Here is a 16,890-nt window from a genome sequence, read left to right on the forward strand (position 1 = left end):
TTGGCTGCTTGTGAGTGATTGTAGACCCAGCCTCTCCCCTTAGGCCCCACTCTAGGCAGGGGGTTGCAAACACTGCCCTGGGGGCGCTTGTAACCTCCCCCAGCGGGAGTCACTGCCATATTCCTCCGCGTGCAGGCTCTGGAGACGCTCCCGGCAAGGCAGGGGCTGGCCTCCAGCCTCAGGCGGCACTGTGGGGTGGGGAGGTGCACACAGCTGCTCCAGCTACAAGCACAGGGATCTGGGCCAAGGTGTTCTCTTCGCCGCACCTTCCTCCTGGTCTGCAGCCCCTGCAATTGCTGCCTTTGGCAGGATGACTGGCTGTCTCTTGAGCTCATTTATCCTCATTGCTTCCGTTGTTTCCCCTGGTATCTTGTCCCAGGTGTTTGTTACTCTGTGCAAGGAAGAGCCCAGCGCAGATTCCCTCGGTTCTAGTGTGGACAATGGATCTGCTGCGGCTGCTTTCTCAAGTGCCTTGAGCATCCCAGAGGCTCTAGAGTCGGCAGGCCTGGCTTCTCCTTGGGCTTCTCCTAGGGGAGGGTGACTGGTCGATCGTACGCTGCATTCCAGAGAGACGCTAATTGTGCTCCCGCGCAATAGCGGCATCACCTGTCGCGTTCCCTATCCCTGAGATGAACGCTGCCGACCTGGACACTTGTGATCATTAGGTAGGAGCAGGAGTCAACCCAGCTGAAAGTCAACTGATCAGGGTTTTGTCTGTCCACATTGCCAGTGGGCCGCCTTCTTCACTTCACATCCCAAACTCTGTTACACAGCTGCCAGGTTCCACCCGAGAGGTGGCTGCATTTCAGTGGCAAATTAAATTAACCCTATACAAAGTTTGCCAAGAACTTTGGGGATCCCTTGGGACAAAAAGGAGGATATACATTGAAGTGTTACTTAGGGTTATTATTACTTCCAACAATACGTCATTTCCAGTGGCATTTAGCACATAGTCCCTTGCTGGGTTTCTTGATCCCTGACTAATTAGCTCATATTTCTCTTCATTGCCTGCTTGGCACCTGCAGGCCCATCAGATCCAGAGTGTGAAAACCAGAGCTGCATGCATAAAACTGAACACACACATACCCCCATCGTCCCTCTCCCACTCCTCCCCAACTACCAAGGCATCCCCTCACAGCTGCCCTGCCTCTGAGTCCCTGGGCTTGTCTGGAGCAGGGAAATTGGCACAGGGGTCAGCACACAGATGGAGTGACAGTGGGGCCAACCCCTAATGCAGACACACTGCATCAGTACAAAACAGGGCTGGGCCTGGTGTCACTTCCCCCTCCCACACTCCTGCAGCACACCTACACTTGGCAGTTGCGCTGGGGTCGCTCCATTGGTGCAAAATGTCTCTCCAGCATAGCCAGGGCCTTAGCAGACTTGAGACATGGGGGTGTTTGCCTTTTTTTTCATGTAACTGACCCCTCAACCCCCCTGCAGCCTTCTTCATCAGGAGAGACCCACACCCTCCCAATGGCAGATTCACCCCCGGAATCCTGGTACACCAGCTGGGCCATCGAGCAGCAAGGCCAGGAGCTGAGAACTGCGCAGAGAAAGGGAGGCCAGGAGGCTCTCGAGGTCCTTACGAGCTGCCCCATCGTCTCTCTCTCACACACCCCCTGAAGGAGCGAGGGCTGTTCAGTCCATCAGTGCCTACGAGAGGCTGCAGCTGGCCAACAAAGTGGCAACCTGCCCTGGATTCCAGGCAAACCACTCGCTGCTAACTACAGCCAAGGTCCTGAGCCTGCCCAGCGCAGGAGGGGTTAACCAGGGCAGGCTCCACCAGGGAAGTGCTGATGATTCCAGGCAGATAACACTATGTCCCACCTCATGGCCAGCTGGCTAGTCTGTGAGTGGCTCAATGGGGGGGGGTTTCTGGGGCGGGTGGCTCTGACGGGCCAGGTTAGCAGCCTGGGGCTCAGAGTAAGCCCAGGACCCACTCACAGTTGCTAGCATGGCCACCCTCCAGCCGCAGGATCCATGCAGTGCGGCTGCTCCGGGGCACCAGTCTGCACGGCGCACCAACCCCCCCAGAGCAGCACCCCCTGGAATGCCAGGCGAGGCCCCACAGCCCACGGGGGCGTAGCTAACCCTGCTATTCTGCCCTAACGTGTGCAGGAGTTGGGCAGAGCTTCAGGGGCCCCTTGGATTGCGCTTTCCCTCTTGACCAGCCACCCCGGGCACGGCCCTGCAAATCCAGCACAACCCCCGGCTCCCGCCATGGCGCTGAATAGCCAGGCAACGGCGCCCTTCTGCCAGGCTAGCTCAGTGCCCAGGGCGGCCGCCTCCCACGCTGCTGGGATGTTCTCCCTTCTGTTTGGCTGAGGACAGGAGCCGGGAGAGAGGCGAGGGAGTCCACCCAGCTCTCCAGGGCTCTTGAATTAAGCCAACCGCAGAGTGGAGAAGAGGCTGCCAGGGCAAACTCCTCCCAGGAATGAATGGGACGGGTGGGGGGTGCTGGGAAGGGCTGGAGCATGCCCTCCTTCACAGACACCAAGGAAAAGGTCAAATGACTTGCAGTCCTGGGACCGTCCCAGGAGCCGCCCCGGACCTGGGAACAGCGACTCGCCTGCACACCGACGCCTGGGTACAGGGATCGCTCTGTACACGTGCGCCCAGGGAATAGGGTCTCCCGGCTCCAACGGCGCCAAAGGGTCTCTCCTGTACCCTTGCGCGCTGAGTACAGTATCCTTGCACATGGAGGCGATGGACAATGGCTATCTCCTGCACTGAGGCCCCGGGGGTCGGGGTCTCCCTAGACCCAGCTGGGATTGGGCCTCCTTGGTTACACCCCCTCGGTTCGGAATGTCCCCCGGATCCCGAGGAAAGTCCGCTCCATGCTAACGCTCAGTGAGTAAATCAACCCTGCTGCGGCATCTGGCGCCCCGGAAGGCTTGGGTGGGTGAGTCAGCCCCGGCGGATAACAGAGGCCAGCTCCCGTCAGGGCTGTGGTGCCCTTTGCCTGTCTATTGCCCTGTGAGGCGTCCCTGCAGCTGGGGCTGGAATTACACAACCCCCTCTGATGCAATTTCCTCCTTCTGAGCGCTTCTATTTACAACTCGGCTTACGAGGTTTTGCAACAACGTGCGGCGGAAATGCAGGCAGGCCTGGCGTTTCCAAGGCGAGCAGCACCCTGCACCCCTCGTTCCCTCGCCCCTGCGAAGTCACTGCAGGATTGGCCCTTCACAAGCTCCTCCTGCTTCAGCAAGAGGCCAAGCAACTCCCCCTCCAGCACAGGCGAGGAGCCTGCCTTCCAAACGGGGCTGAACCGCTGACTCAAGAGATGACCTCAAACAAGTCACTTTTAACCGCCTTGCACTTCAGTCAACCCAGCTGGAAAATTGGGTAAGGCCTCGACCTCCCTGCAGACCAGATGCTGCTTCTGAGCTGGGGCGATTCGGATGAAAAGAAAGTCATTGCCCCTTTCCGGGCCCCTGGGAGCCAGGGAGGGGGCTACTGCGCTTCTGTCCCTGGCCCTTGGCTGCACCGTCCCATTCAGCCACCCACCTTCCTCCCGGGAAGCGAGCTATTCTTAGAGCCTTTCAAAGGGGCCGCAGGGCTAAGAACAGAGGGCTCCAGCCTGCAGAGGAAATGACTTGTTTGACACTAGTGCTTCAAGCGGAGCTTAGGGCTGGTGCTGTGACAGTCCCTGCCCCGGAGAGCGGACTGTGGAAACAGGCAGGCAGAGGATGGGCGAAAGGACGACCATACACAATCAGCAATGGGGGAACAGGCACAGAGGGATTAAGTGACTTGCCCAAAATCACACAGGGAGTTTGCACAAGACCCAGACCCCCCCAGGCCAATGCCACCACACGAGTAGCCTGCAACCTTCTAATCATACACCCACACTTGTCTAGTGCCTCCCCTCCGGGGAGCTCAAAGCGCTTCACAAAGAGCAAGACATTCTGTCTTGTAACACCAGTGGGTGGCTGGTCAGATCATTGTTCCCACTTTCTAGCTAGAGAAACGGAGGCAGCGATATCACACCAGAAATCAGTGGCAGAGCTCGCAACAGAACCCAGGTGTCCTGCCTCACAGCCCTGTGCCCTCACCTCCTGATCTACCTGTTCACACTTAGCTGCCCATACTTCCTTGGTTCTCCTGGCTAGTTACCCTCCCTTTGTTGTCCCGTACACGCCAGTATCACAGTTCTCATGGGCCTACAGGCCAGATCATGGGCCCAGGAAGAGAAATCACTGTAGAAAAAAAGTCTGAGGTCAGATTCTTTCCTGCTGGAACCCCCAATTCCATCAGTCGTGGAAGCATTTCTAACCAACATGCTAAAGCAGGTAAGAGGAGCTGCTCTGTATGATCTGCGTTTGGTGTGGCTGGAAAGGGGTTAATCTATTGACTTTCCAAGCAGCAGTTGAAAAGAGGGAGTTTTGTGTGTAACGTCTCTCTCTGTGTCTCTTGTGCAATGGTTCTGTGTTCCCAGGGCTGAGATGCAGCTGTGGGGGTGGGACGTTCGCTCCACAAGGCAGCCGTGTGTGCTAGGGAGGGGGGCTGAGTGTTTGTCTAATAGATCTGTGCCAAAGGCAGGCCGCCTGCCTGGGAAGGGCCTGCAGCCTCAGACAGAGAGGCGCCTGTGTACACCTGGGGAAGTTCAGGTTAAATAACTGCACATTCCTTAGCACACAGCTGATTGAAACATTAACAAACAGGCAGGCTGAGCCAGGCTCCAGATGGGCTGGGAGGGAGCCAAAGGGGAAAGAAGAACAGAGCAACTCAGGAGAGGGAACAGCCGGCTCCTCCACTGGTGTGTGTGTGGGGGGGTCCTGTTAACAGCAGAAGCCTCAAAGCAAAACTGTTTTACCCCCCACCCAGAGCACAGGGGCTGGCTCTCCTCCACAGGGCTCCCAGCACCTACAGTGGGGTTTGCACCTCAGCTTTACTTTTAATTGGAGGGGGGGGCAGAGAAGAGAGAAAAAGTATGGTCTAATATCCTAAAACCAAATCCAAGCAGGGTGGTGAAAGTTTAGAAGACAGTGTGATGGAGGGGAGAGGGAGAATTAGTCTCTGCAGAAGACAAAGGAGGTGCAGCTGCTAGGGGGATTTAATTTGGGTATTTAGTGCTGGTGCATCCCAGACTTCTCTTTAAACCCCGTAGATACCGGAAGGGGGGGTGATCAGTTAACACAGACAAGATTGGACTCTCCTGCATCCAACGCTTCAGCTAAGCTGCTATAGAGGAAGGACAGTGAATAGATGGAGTGAGGTGTCCCCCCCCCCTCTCCCCGGCTGTAACCAAGCTTGGATTTCATTGGGAAATGTCACTGCACACACAGGGTATTTCCATCAATCATCAATTTATAGATGACAAAATAATAAAATGTGAACTCCTGTTTGATTTAAGGCCATTCACTTCCTAGATGGTGATGTGTTTTTAAAGTTATAAAGCATTAGCTTTCTGACTCTCCACAGCTGTCATTCTAGTTACCACCACCTCTGGGGTGTCCCGTCCCCCCCATATTCCCAAAATTGTGATAACTGAAGCTCACAGGAGGTTAGAATAGACATTTTTATACCTCTGATAAAATATCAGTTGAGTTCCGTCCACCTGGAGCAGTCACCCCAATTGGCTGACCCATCACTTTCTGCGCGGCAGCCAGGACATACGCCCGTCGGTTGGTACTGGCCCAATAGGTCCTTACAGGACCGAGATCAGCACTTGACCTAGGGAGTAACAGGGTTGGTTCCTGGCACTCTAGTGAACCCTGACCCTCTCCAGCATCGCTATTACACTGCCCCGGAGAGGCATCAGGCAAGGGCAGGTGCAGAGACTTTATTTACCTTTTCTGAGAGTCCCAGAATTTCACTCCAAAGTTGGACTTCCATGACTAGCCAAACCCAGGCTGTAGTCGCTCAGGGTTTCGGCTTGGACGGTGAATCAGGGCTAACATTACTGCAGGCATGCCTGGCTTTATGAAGTGATTCAGTAAACGAACCGGTTTGCACCCACTGCCCTACAATGTACTAGTGCTGGTCACAGAGCCGAGTCCAGCAAAGCACCATGTAAAGCCGTGTTCAGAAGGGCCCCATTGACTGGCGGGGGCAGAGGGGAGCCAGGGCACAGGAACTACAAAAGGAGACAGTTCTCCATAAACAATCAGCATTTGTTTAATAACAAAAACTCCAACTATTGTAGAACAATATTCTCGGTAGCATCATTGTAATATACAATACAGGGAATATTCTCAGCAATCTGAGAAGGATACAGGTTTAGGTTTGGGGGGTTTTGTATAAAGTTAAGAGTCTCCCACACAGAAAAGTCTCAAGAGTCTTTGATGTCGCAGCAGCAGCTGAAGCACCAGGGCTGTTGCAAATAGCCCCGGTCCTGGTTCCTGTTCCTCCTTCCAGGATCCCAGAAGGCTCCACACGCAGGCGAACAGGAGGGCTCAGCACAGACTCCCCATCCTCATCTCCTTCAAGAGGCTCACCAGAGCGCTCCCTTCAGACGACTCCTGGGGAGCTGGGGGGGCACCAGCCAGACCTCCCCCTTACGGGGGACAGAGCTACTGCTCCTCAGCCCAGGAGTGCTCCATGCTCCCAGGCAGGCTCTCAGTGGCAGAGGATACTGTCGCTGGCACTCACGCAGGCAGCCTGCTGGAGCAGAGAGGAGGCAAAGGGTAAATCACACGTCTGGGGCCATGGTCCTGTTCAGTCTCCTGGCCCCAGGGCAGCACCTGTCCCTTAGGGCAGGCTTCCCCCCCCCCTCCCCATTTCGTGCCTTCAGAAGAAAGGCCACTGCCCAGCACCATAATGCTGCATAGGGACCTGCCTGACCCAGCTGGGGTCACTCCAGTCCTCCTGCAACCAGGCCAGGCCTTTTACAGTCACAGCCCTCCAGACCTAGGCAGAGACTCTCAATCTTTCTCCCCACCCCTGTTAGCCTTTCCTAGGGCAGGAGGCTCCAGGGGCTGGCTGCACTGGGCCTCCCCAGGCCTAGGAGCCAGCTCATGGGAACCGATACCAGCAAAGACAAATACAGCCGCTCCGTCCCCAGGCACTGCTATGGGGAAGCCCACAGCAGGCTAGTCAGGCCACCCCAAGGGAAGGGAATGACATTTCCAGACACAGAGAAGCAGGGCACCTCAACGGGGGGGGAGAAGAGGAGAGAAGCAGGAGGCCCTGGAGCCCGGCACAGGTGTGGGGGACCCCCCAGGGGCACAAAGCCCAGGTCAGATGGCAGGAGAGGAGAGCAGTCAGGGAAGCGGGCAGAAGAGCTCAGAGCACGAGAGCGGGGAGGTGAAGGGGGCCCCGGAGCAGCCGTCTCACCTCCGCGGAGCCGCCGGGCTCCCCGTCGGGGCCGCCCCCCAGGGGCTGGCCGCGGGCCGGCGGGTGCTGCAGCTCCAGCTGCAGGTCCCAGATGTAGTCGATGACGTGCTGCAGGATCTCCACCTTGGAGACGCGGCGGTGGCGGGGCAGGGTGGGCACCAGCGCCTGCAGCCGCGAGTAGCAGCCCTTCATGTCGTAGAGTAGCGAGGCGGCGGCGGCCGCCTGCTCCGCCTGCTCCAGCAGGGGCAGCCCCCGCGGGGAGCCGCCGCCGGCCCGCGACAACGACACGCTTTGCTCCGAGAGGCAGCGCACGGCCTCGCCCGCGCCCCCGCCCAGCCGCACCCGCTTCAGGGCGCAGCTGGGCCCGGGAGAGGCGACGGCGGCGCTGGCGACCTTCATGCTGGGCTGGGCACAGGACAATGATCCGGCGGCGGCAGGACCCTGCGAAGAGGACTAGCCGGTAGCGGGCCGCGCCGGCTACTTATAGAGTGCGGGGCCCTGGGGGGCGGGGCCAGCTCCCTTCCCAAGCAGCCAATCCGATCGGGCCTCCTGGAGGGGGCGTGGTTTCCACCCCCCTCTCCGTCCTTCTGCCCGCCGCGCGTTCGGAGAGGGTTTTAAAGGGACAGTGACGCGCAGAGACAAACGGGTTTGGGGGCGGGAGGGTTTCCGGTGCGGGGGGGGGGGGGCGGCGCGCAGGTGAAGGCAGCTTGGGGGCATTTGGCTGAGAAAGGGGGAGGATTAAAGGAATGTGGCAAGCCCTTGGAATAGCTTTTTAACGACCGTTCCGACACCGCCCCCCAATTTATTGGCAAAGTCCCCCCCTCCCCCCGCAGACAAATCCAGCTGCCCCACAGGCTCTACCCCGGCGGGGCAGAGACAGCCCCCCCCCTCAGCACACCCCCCGCATGCAACAGGCAGCAAACACTGCGGGGGGAGAGAGGAGGCATTGCACAGGTCCCTGCAGCAGAAGATAAAGGCCAGACTGAATCAGAGCGCTGGCCCAGATCCCTGCCGCCCCAGCACCGGGCTGGGAGCGGGCGACCCTCAGCCCAGGGGCGCTGGGTGCAGGCCCCGCGGTGCAGCGACGGATCGCTAATGGGGGATCCGTGGAGTGGGTGCGCGCAGTCACCTAGGCCATTCCCAGGGCGGCGTTGCCGCCTCCCCGGTTTGAACCCCGCCGGGAGGGACAGGCGAAGCGCCAGCCGCCGGCACGGGGGCGCGTGTCCCGCAGCGCCCCGGGGTTTGTGCAGCGCCCTCCGTCCCCGCTCGCGTGGCAGGGACTTTTTGCACCCCCCCCGGGTTGTTTTTCCCCGGGCGGTGGCGCTTTGCAGCCCCCCCCTTGCAGATTTTCTCTGCCCCCCCCCCCCTGTTCCCACCGCCGCCAGCCCGGGCTCCGCGCCCCCGCCCCCTCCGCAGCCTGGGTCTGTGTCTAAACAAGCTGCTCAGACCGTTAGACGCCAGGGCTGTGACGTCACCCATTCATAAAACCCTGAGTGCTGTCAGCCTGGCGCCTCCCGGGCGGTGCCCATGGCGACCACAAACAGGGAGCCGCCGCCGCCCCCAATCACCTGCAGCCTGGGCCGGGCCTGAGAACCGGCCCCGGCCCGGCGGTCATTTATCACCTTGCAGGACAGGAGATTATCGCCCCCACCCCCTCGCACTGCACCCCCACCCCCAGCCGCTCGCAGGGCCCCGTGCACCCCCATACACCAGCTGTGGGGGGTGGGGGGCTCCTGACCTCCCCTCCCCAGGCTTCAACTAGCTAATCGCGCTGGCCCTGGCAGCCCCCCCCCGGCTTGGATTGGGGGGCGGGGTTGGCTGGGGGGGTTGTTTTCTAATACAAGGAAATATATATTTCTTTAAATGCAAAAAATGGAGGAAGTGGTCAGGAGCCTGCCTGGTGTCAGGCACCGTGTGGCCCGTGGTTAGTTCCTTACCCATCTGTCACTGGTATTCACAGCGCTTTCCAGGCACCCATCTGCTCGGTCTGATGACACTACAGGAAACAGATCATTAGTCCCGCTTGACCGATGGGGAAACTGAGGCACTGAGCCATTAAGGGACTTGTTCAGAATTGGCAGGGCCAGGAACATGTGACTCACATCTCCTGACTCCCAGGCCCGTGCACTATTCAAAGACCACCGTCCTTTTTATCCTGTTATGTGTTAGAGCTGTGTTTTATTTGCAGCTAATCGATAGTCTAGCTTCTATAGGTTCTTATACTACGTTCATCCCCATAGCATCTGAGCCCCTTGCAGGAGTGCGTTAATCTGTGTTGTCATGTGCTTGTTCTGTCCTGGGCCCGGGTCAGAAGTGTGTGCAGTGGGGTGTCGTGTTTTGGATTTCTTTCTTCTTTTTTTTCATGACTACACATATATCTGACCTGGGCCCAGGGTAGGTGCACATAGGGATGTACGTTTATGTTGGAGAAGGCAAGTCAAAAACATGTGCCTTGGACTTGAGGTAGAAGGGGGTGAGATTTGGGATGGTCTCATAGACTTTAAGGTCAGCAGGAACCATCATGATCATCTAGTCTGACCTGCTGCACATCACAGACCTCAGCACCTCGCCCATGCACTCGCAACAGGCCCAGAACCTCTGGCCTCAAATCTTGATTTAAAGATTTCCAAGTTACAGAGAATCCCCCCTTTACTCCGTTCCCAACCCAAATATGGCGATCAACTAGACCTTGAGTATGTGGTTGAGACCTACCGGCGAGACACCTGGGACAGGTCCTTAGTTCCTGGGGCGTTCGTCCCGTTGTGTGGGGCCAGCCCCCAAGGAATCTCGGTCTCCTGCACAGAAGAGTGTCATGAGTCCCACTGCGCCAGAGGAGAAAAACCGGCAAGCGCCGTCTATGTCTTGAACCTTTTGGCTGTTTTAGTGACACTGGACCCAGGTCACTGAGTGCCTTGACATAAGGACTGGGACATGGGTCTCCATGGGGTTTTATTCCTGCACATTGGGAAGAGCAAATATGCCAAATAAAAGCCGTTGACGTCAGATTTTCAAAGGCCCTGAGCCCTGTCTCTACCATTCCCCCCCCACACACACACACACTTTTTCACGCATACATTTGGGCTTGCACAAAATCTGGACTGTGCATAAATTGCACATACGTCCCTATATCGGCTGATCAGACGCCGGGTGCCTGTCCCATCGGCCTGTAAAAACTGTAAGAGCAAAACTGACAAGAGGGGCTAGGGTGGCGGTGTTGCGAGATTGGGAGTTTAGGGCTCACCCTGCACAAAAGAGGGATTTTGGATTCCCAGTTGTTTAGACTGATAGAAGCTGTTTCTCGCTGCACATGCCTTCCTGGGGTTGTCTTTACCAGACAGCCGCAGCATTGCCAAGGCTGTTCCTCCTACACAAGGCTGTTTCGTGGGTCAAATTGTGATGCTACACATTTTATCTTTTACATTTTTATGGGCTGACACGGCATGGGACTCAGGAGTCGTTGCTCCTGTTTATTTTTTGTAGGAGGGGGATTTTCACGTTATTTGTTTATTTTGCAGTTGTAGATGACTCAGTGTTTTCATCTCCCTCGACTCCCCCAGCGACCTCTGTGCTAACTTCTCTGCAAGATGCGTCAGGATGAGGAGACAGGACCTGCTCCTGGAGGCAGAGCTAACTTTAGGCACAGGCAGTGCGAACCACTTCATGGGGCCCTGGCTGTGTGGGGGCCCTGGCCGCTTGCTGGCGGTCAGACTGGAAAGGAGTGGCCTGCTTCGCAGCTGGCTTGACCTCTTCCTTGGACAGCAGAGCCAGAGAAGGCTCATGACTCACCCCCCACTGCAGTAGTTTGGGGCGCTGGAGGGGGTCACTGCAGCACCTGCTCTGGTTAAGGATCTGCCAACATTTCCATGATTGCGCCTCGTTTTCGGAGGTTTGGAACTTGGCTGGACTTTGCCTGGATTGAGACTTGGCATCCGTGGAAGGAGCCTTGGACCCAATTAGGGTGCCAACCCTCCAGGATTGGCCTGGAGCCTCCAGGAATGAAAGATGATGTCATGTGATGAAATCTCCAGGAATAGGGCCAACCAAAATTGGCAACCCGAGACCCGATACAACAATGCTAGGAAAGCTCCGCTCGGATCCTTTCTGCCCATGTCAGTGTGGAAAGCCCCTCGCCCTGTGGAGATCCCGACGGAGGAACTGGAACCGGCTGTTGGAAAGTCTGCTCCTTTTCCACGGGGGTGCGGATGGAAACAGGCCCAAGAATAGAATTCACAAGAAAGAAAACTGCCCCACCTAAAGACCGGTGAGGCTGAACTGAAATGCATGCAGCGCTGTGACTGCTCCTTCTGCCTTTCTCAGCCACGCCATCGGTTCCTGGCCGTCTGTCCCGGAGACGCTCCTCGCCATCCAGCAGCGGTTCGTGCCCACCCTGCAGAGTCCCAGGATGGCAGGCAGTGGAGAGGGCATGGTCTGGCCAGGCTGGGACTCTTCACAACTGTGCGCCCGATTCTCCCCACCCGGCACCGGTCTAGGGGCCAAGAACTGTGTGGAACAGGCAGCGTTTCACCATAACGACTCCACGCGCCTCAGGGCAGGGGAAGCAGGTCCCATCCGTAGAGCTGTGAGTGAGGGGCTGCCAATCAGTATCCAGGGGAGGGGGTGCCACTGTGGATCGAGCTCAGCGCCAGGAGACTGTTCCTGACGTTACCCCTCGGTTCGATCTGGCTTGGCCTCGCCTACAGACAAGTCGTGCCAATGGAAATCGGATTAGAAACCAACCTGGGTAAATCGGGGCAACTGCTGTGTATAGCCAAGGCCTGCATGTCGCCCGTGTTTCCCCAGGCAATTCCTTACTCTTTGCACTCAGTGGGTGCTGCACTATGCAGGCCCAACAGCAAAGACGACGGCCCCCTCTTGCGCTGCGTGTCCAGCCCCGCTGAACCACGTACATCCCACTTCCCCACCGAGAGCCTCGCTAGAGCCCAGTGCACCGTACGGGCCGGTGCAGCGTCGCTCTGAGCCCAGCAGAGCAGGCGTGGGAAGTACAGGTGCACATGGAGCAGCAGCAGGCAAGGAGTCAGATCAGCCCCCCAGTCTATGTAGAACGAATCTATTCGGTGTCTGTCTCCGCGTCTCTGACAGGACAGTGACATCGGCCACTCACAGATGTGGCCCACATGTGTGGACGCTGACATGCTGGCACATCTGCCCCCCACCTGACACCAATACAACAATACAACCATCGCTGGGGGGGGAGGGGGCGTCTGCATCCTGCCTCTAACCTTATCCGGCAGCAGTTAGATCCCTGCTGCCGGAGCAGGGAGCCGGTGTGGGGTGGCCACAGACGAAGGGTCCCGTTCTCCAGCTCCAGCAGCCAGATGCCTTTTGTCGCACAACCCTGCAAACATCAGGCTGGTGTATGAGGACATCCATCATCCCACGAGAACAGGGCAATCATGCAACTGCTTTGCATTCCCCTAGACACATGGCCAGTCGGAGCAGCACGAACAGAACAGGGCATCCAGGGCGCAGAAGGTGAGGGTGGCAGAGCCGAATCTGGCCATTTCTCGTGATTCCTGTGCTCGGCTACATGGACCAGGGAAGCCCCTTGCGGGTTCACTTGAACCATGAAAGACAAGATACCAGCACGGAAGGCTGCGGCAGAGTGGAGCAGGCAGCACGGCCTGGCGGTCAGAGCAGCGGGCTGGGAGTCAGGATGGCTGCGTGCTCGTTCTGCTGCTGCCACTGACTGGCTGCATGACCTCGGGCCAGTCAGTTCATCTCTCTGCATCTCACTTGCCCCCTCTGTCCAAAGGGGACGGTGATCTCTACCGCAGAGCGAGGGGGAAGGGGCGGTATTGCAAGTGCTTTGGGTACACTGGGCGGAAGGTGCTATAGGCAAGAAAAAACATGAATCATTGTCCTGGCGCTGGACAAACACAGACCAAAAGACAGGCCCTGCCCCAAGAGCCCCCCCTCGAAGCATTCATTACTATCACAGGATCCCAGCCTTGCTGTGCCTCACTTTCCCCAACTGCAAAATGGGGCTATTGCTATATTTACCCACTATACATGAGGTGCACGAGGCTTACGTCATGCACTAATCAGTGATGTGTGTACCGGGCAGTCAGCGGCTCCCTGCCCTGGGAAGGGGCTCCAGAAACGGAGAGTCGGATCGATATTCTCGACTCCCCAGCCCAGAGCAAGGTTTTCCATTTCCCAGGCAGTTTGAACCCACTGAGCTCATACAATCCGGCCCCGGCTCCTGCAGAAAGCTCCAGGCTCTTTCACGAGTCTCCGGCTTTCACTCTTTTCAAAAGCAGCTTAGATAAGGATCTGCGCCCCGTCCTGCTCACAAGACACTCAATGAAAACTGGGGGGGGCAGTAAAGAAAAAGCCACTCCAAACTGCAGCCTCCCTCCCCGATTGTGCGCGCGCGCGCACACACACACACACACACACGTGAATATAATATTTCGGCCTCTCCCCCCTCCCCCTCCCGCTCCAATTCCCCCTTGAATGTGTGGCCTGTAAACCAGATGAACCAGAGCCCAGCTGTGCGGCGGTATTGTTGGCTCCAGCAGGAAGTATTGATAGCCTCTGCAGCTGAACAAAGCCTGAAGAGGTTAGAATAGGGAGCCCCAGACAGAGCGGCTCCAGCCCAGCTCTCTCCCACAATCCCGCACTGATCTCCCATTGTTCTCCCGCTGCCCTCCGCTGGCTAAGTGGTGACCTGGACTGGACAGGCTGCCAAGACAACAGGATGTGAAAGTTAAAGGTGTTATCGCGGGAAGGTAGAGCCGAGGCGCCTTCACACCCAAATTCCCGGGCTAGGAGATGGCTCCTTTCCTTGGGACTGGGCAGCACGGGGCTCCTTCCAGCTCCACACTGTCTGAGCAGGTCAGTGGCAGTCACCCTGGGGTGGCCCCGGCCCTGCCATTCCTTCACTAGCCCCCGTCCTCGGGCGGCTGGGGATTAGAAAACACTGTGGTGTGTGGGGGACGCTCACTCCCACAAGTCATCCAGAAGGAATCTGTCTTCCTTGCCCTGGGCCTGACGGCAACTCCGGCCACCAAACCTCCCACAATGCAGCCCCGGGTCTATGCGTCCGGCGAGCGCTGCGTGTTGATGGAGGGGGCTGTGGCTGCTTCCACCGTTGGTGGGGTAGCGAATTCAGTTGTCTTGTGAGATGAGTGACTGCTCAGCTGGATTGCACCCCCCACTCGCACGCACCCCATGATACACCCCATAGGTCAACCCCCAGGGCTGGTGGGAGCCTCCCCTGAGGGAGAGGTCACCCTCTCCTTGTAGCAGGTCCCATCAAACACAATAACGTCCTGAGCAATGGTTCGGCAGCCAGCGGAGTTTCCCCCAGCCCTCAGTGAGGCTGGGTCTCTGGTGTCCATACGGGCTGTAATCAGGGGGTGCCCACCTCCCCAGACACAGCTCTGCACGCACACGCCACTGTGCCTCAGAACCACACACCCACCTTTGCACCCCTCGTGCTTCACTCGCACGGCTTTGCACGCGTCCCCGTGCCTCACACCAGAGACACTCTCATCCTCGCTGGCACATTTGCTGCACGCCCCCCTGTGAGCGCCGAGCCCCCCCGGGCCATACACACAGGGCTTGCTGGTGAGAGGCACTGACGGGATGTGTGCAGCCCGCCGCCTCCCTCGAGCAAGGCTCTTCTCACTGAGCCAGAAAATGATCTGCTTTAAAATGACTCAACTCTGCAGAGCTCAGGTTGGGAAGGGACAAAAAGGTACGTAAGGGCTAATTACTGAGCGCACTCAATCCATCTCCCTGCCGCCCTGTGCGGGGACAGCTGGACTCAGGAGGTTTGGGATTAATCTGGCTACTCTCGCAACCGAAAGGTGCACTGGCTGCTCCCCTCCGGCCTGCCTCCCCGATGGCTTCCTAGCGGCCACGCTAATCATTCCAGTGACAGCGGTGAGTGCCGCTGACTCCTCTCGTCCCCGGCCCGCTGGCTGACCGGGATCGGCCGGCCTGGAGCAGGTGTGCGAGTGACGGGCAGCAAAGCAGGCCTGGGGCTTGCACCCTCCCCCCGCTGCAGGGCCTGTGGGAAAATCGGCAGCATGTCCGAGAGCCGGGGGTGGGGGAGAGAAAGTGTGCAGGCGTTTCCTGTGCAGCCGGGTTTATTTTAGCCCAGCCCTGCAGAAGGGCTGCCTCCATCCTGCATTCACAGCCAGGCCAGTCCCAGGCACCTGCTGCAGGGGTGGGGCGGGGCAGGGGGCAGGAGCTGTGAGTCATAGCAGCAGGGCACTCCACGGCCGACTGCTGCCTGCCAGGTGCCTGGCAGGACGGGCTGCCCGCTTGGGAGGCAGGTCAAGGACTCAGACAGAAGGCAGAAAAACATCTGGGCAGGGCAGAGTGTGGGAAGGGGGCAGGGTCCATGGGGGAGGACGGTTGGGAGAGACAGGCTCCCATTTACCTTTAACCTGCCCCCCTGACACCTGTGCCCCCAGGTGTGTGGAGACCCCTGGTTGGAAGTGGAGACTCAAGTGGATGTAGTTTTCTCAGGCCAGCCCTGACCTGGGGCTGGGGATACACTCAGGGGCACGGTAGCAGGAAACGGGCACGATTCCGCCCATCCATACAACAGCACCGTCCCGGTCAGATCGGTCCTGGAGCAGCCGTGCCCAGCCGTCTCTCAGCTCGGCTGCAGAACTGCCTTCTGCATCTCCCAATGCACCTCTCCCAGCGCCCAGCTGTCCCTTGGGTCCCTTCCAAATGCAAGGAAGTACTTGGTGCCCGGGCAGCCCGTTCAGGCTCCTGCAAGTCCCTCATTCAAGCCCGGGCCACCCAGCCCAACTCCATGGAGTGTCTCGCCAGCTTGTCAGGTATCTGGATTGGCCAGCTGGCCAAACTACGCAGGTCCCTATATCCCCCCCACCCTCCCGGCTCAGGTCTCTGGGGCAGACCAGCAGCGAAGGAACAGAAGATCCCCCCTAGGCAGTGCTGCACGGGCTGTTTGCAAGCAGGGCTGGGGAAATCCCCCTGCTCCTGGGCCGGGCTGGCGGTGGAGGATGCAGGGAGCCTGGCTATTGTTCTGCTCCAAGTCTCTGGCTGACCTGTAGCAGCTCGGGCCAGGCCTGCCCGGCTCGGCACCAAACCCATCTGCTGCGGCCGCGAGCCGAGCCCGGCTGTGCTCTTTTCAGCTGTCTGTCTTTGCTCCCTCGCTCACACCCCCGGGTTCCCAGGGCGGGTACTGCCGGCAGGGCGGCCCCTCCATTCACACGGCCCAGATGCGCGCCTGGTGGGTGCCCTGTTCCCACACAGGCTCTCAAAGCCGCTAATTAGCCCCCATCTGCCAGCAGCAGCCGCGGCCGCAGCAGCCCACCGCTGGTGGCATGTGAGGGGCTATAGAGGAGCGGGGCATTGTGTGCAGGAATGCCTTTCACTGCCGGAGCCGCGGCCTGCGGAGCAAGGCGGGCTGTACAGCCGGGACAGGAACAATGCCAAAGGGCCTGACTCCGCTCACCGTCCCTCCAGCCCCGCTTAGCTCGGTAGCCGGGCTCATGGCACATATTAGCCTCATGTCAAAGGGCCAAAGGGTCAAGTCGTAGCCCTCTCCCTACTAGGAATAATTGGCCTGGTCCGAACCCAGCTCACCTCCCTGTGCTGCCC

At 58.6% G+C, this 16,890-nt stretch overlaps 1 protein-coding gene across 2 annotated transcripts; it reads right to left on the minus strand.

Annotated features, from left to right (window-relative positions):
- Positions 1-6,107: 6,107 nt before the first annotated feature.
- ID1 (inhibitor of DNA binding 1, HLH protein) lies at positions 6,108-7,871 on the minus strand. Of its 2 annotated transcripts, none has more exons than XM_034787836.1 (2): positions 7,282-7,871; positions 6,108-6,609 (listed from the first exon to the last, which is right to left on the minus strand). In XM_034787836.1, the coding sequence occupies exons 1-2, from the start codon at positions 7,678-7,680 to the stop codon at positions 6,565-6,567; spliced, it is 444 nt and encodes a 147-aa protein (XP_034643727.1). In that variant the 5' UTR covers positions 7,681-7,871; the 3' UTR covers positions 6,108-6,564. The 2 variants fall into 2 exon arrangements, with proteins under 2 accessions (XP_034643727.1, XP_034643729.1); XM_034787838.1 differs by having other exon boundaries at positions 6,108-6,606; positions 7,282-7,868.
- Between the last annotated feature and the right edge of the window lie 9,019 nt (positions 7,872-16,890).

The sequence above is a fragment of the Trachemys scripta genome, chromosome 12, assembly GCF_013100865.1.
Source record: "Trachemys scripta elegans isolate TJP31775 chromosome 12, CAS_Tse_1.0, whole genome shotgun sequence".
Classification (NCBI taxonomy): Eukaryota; Metazoa; Chordata; order Testudines; family Emydidae; genus Trachemys; species Trachemys scripta.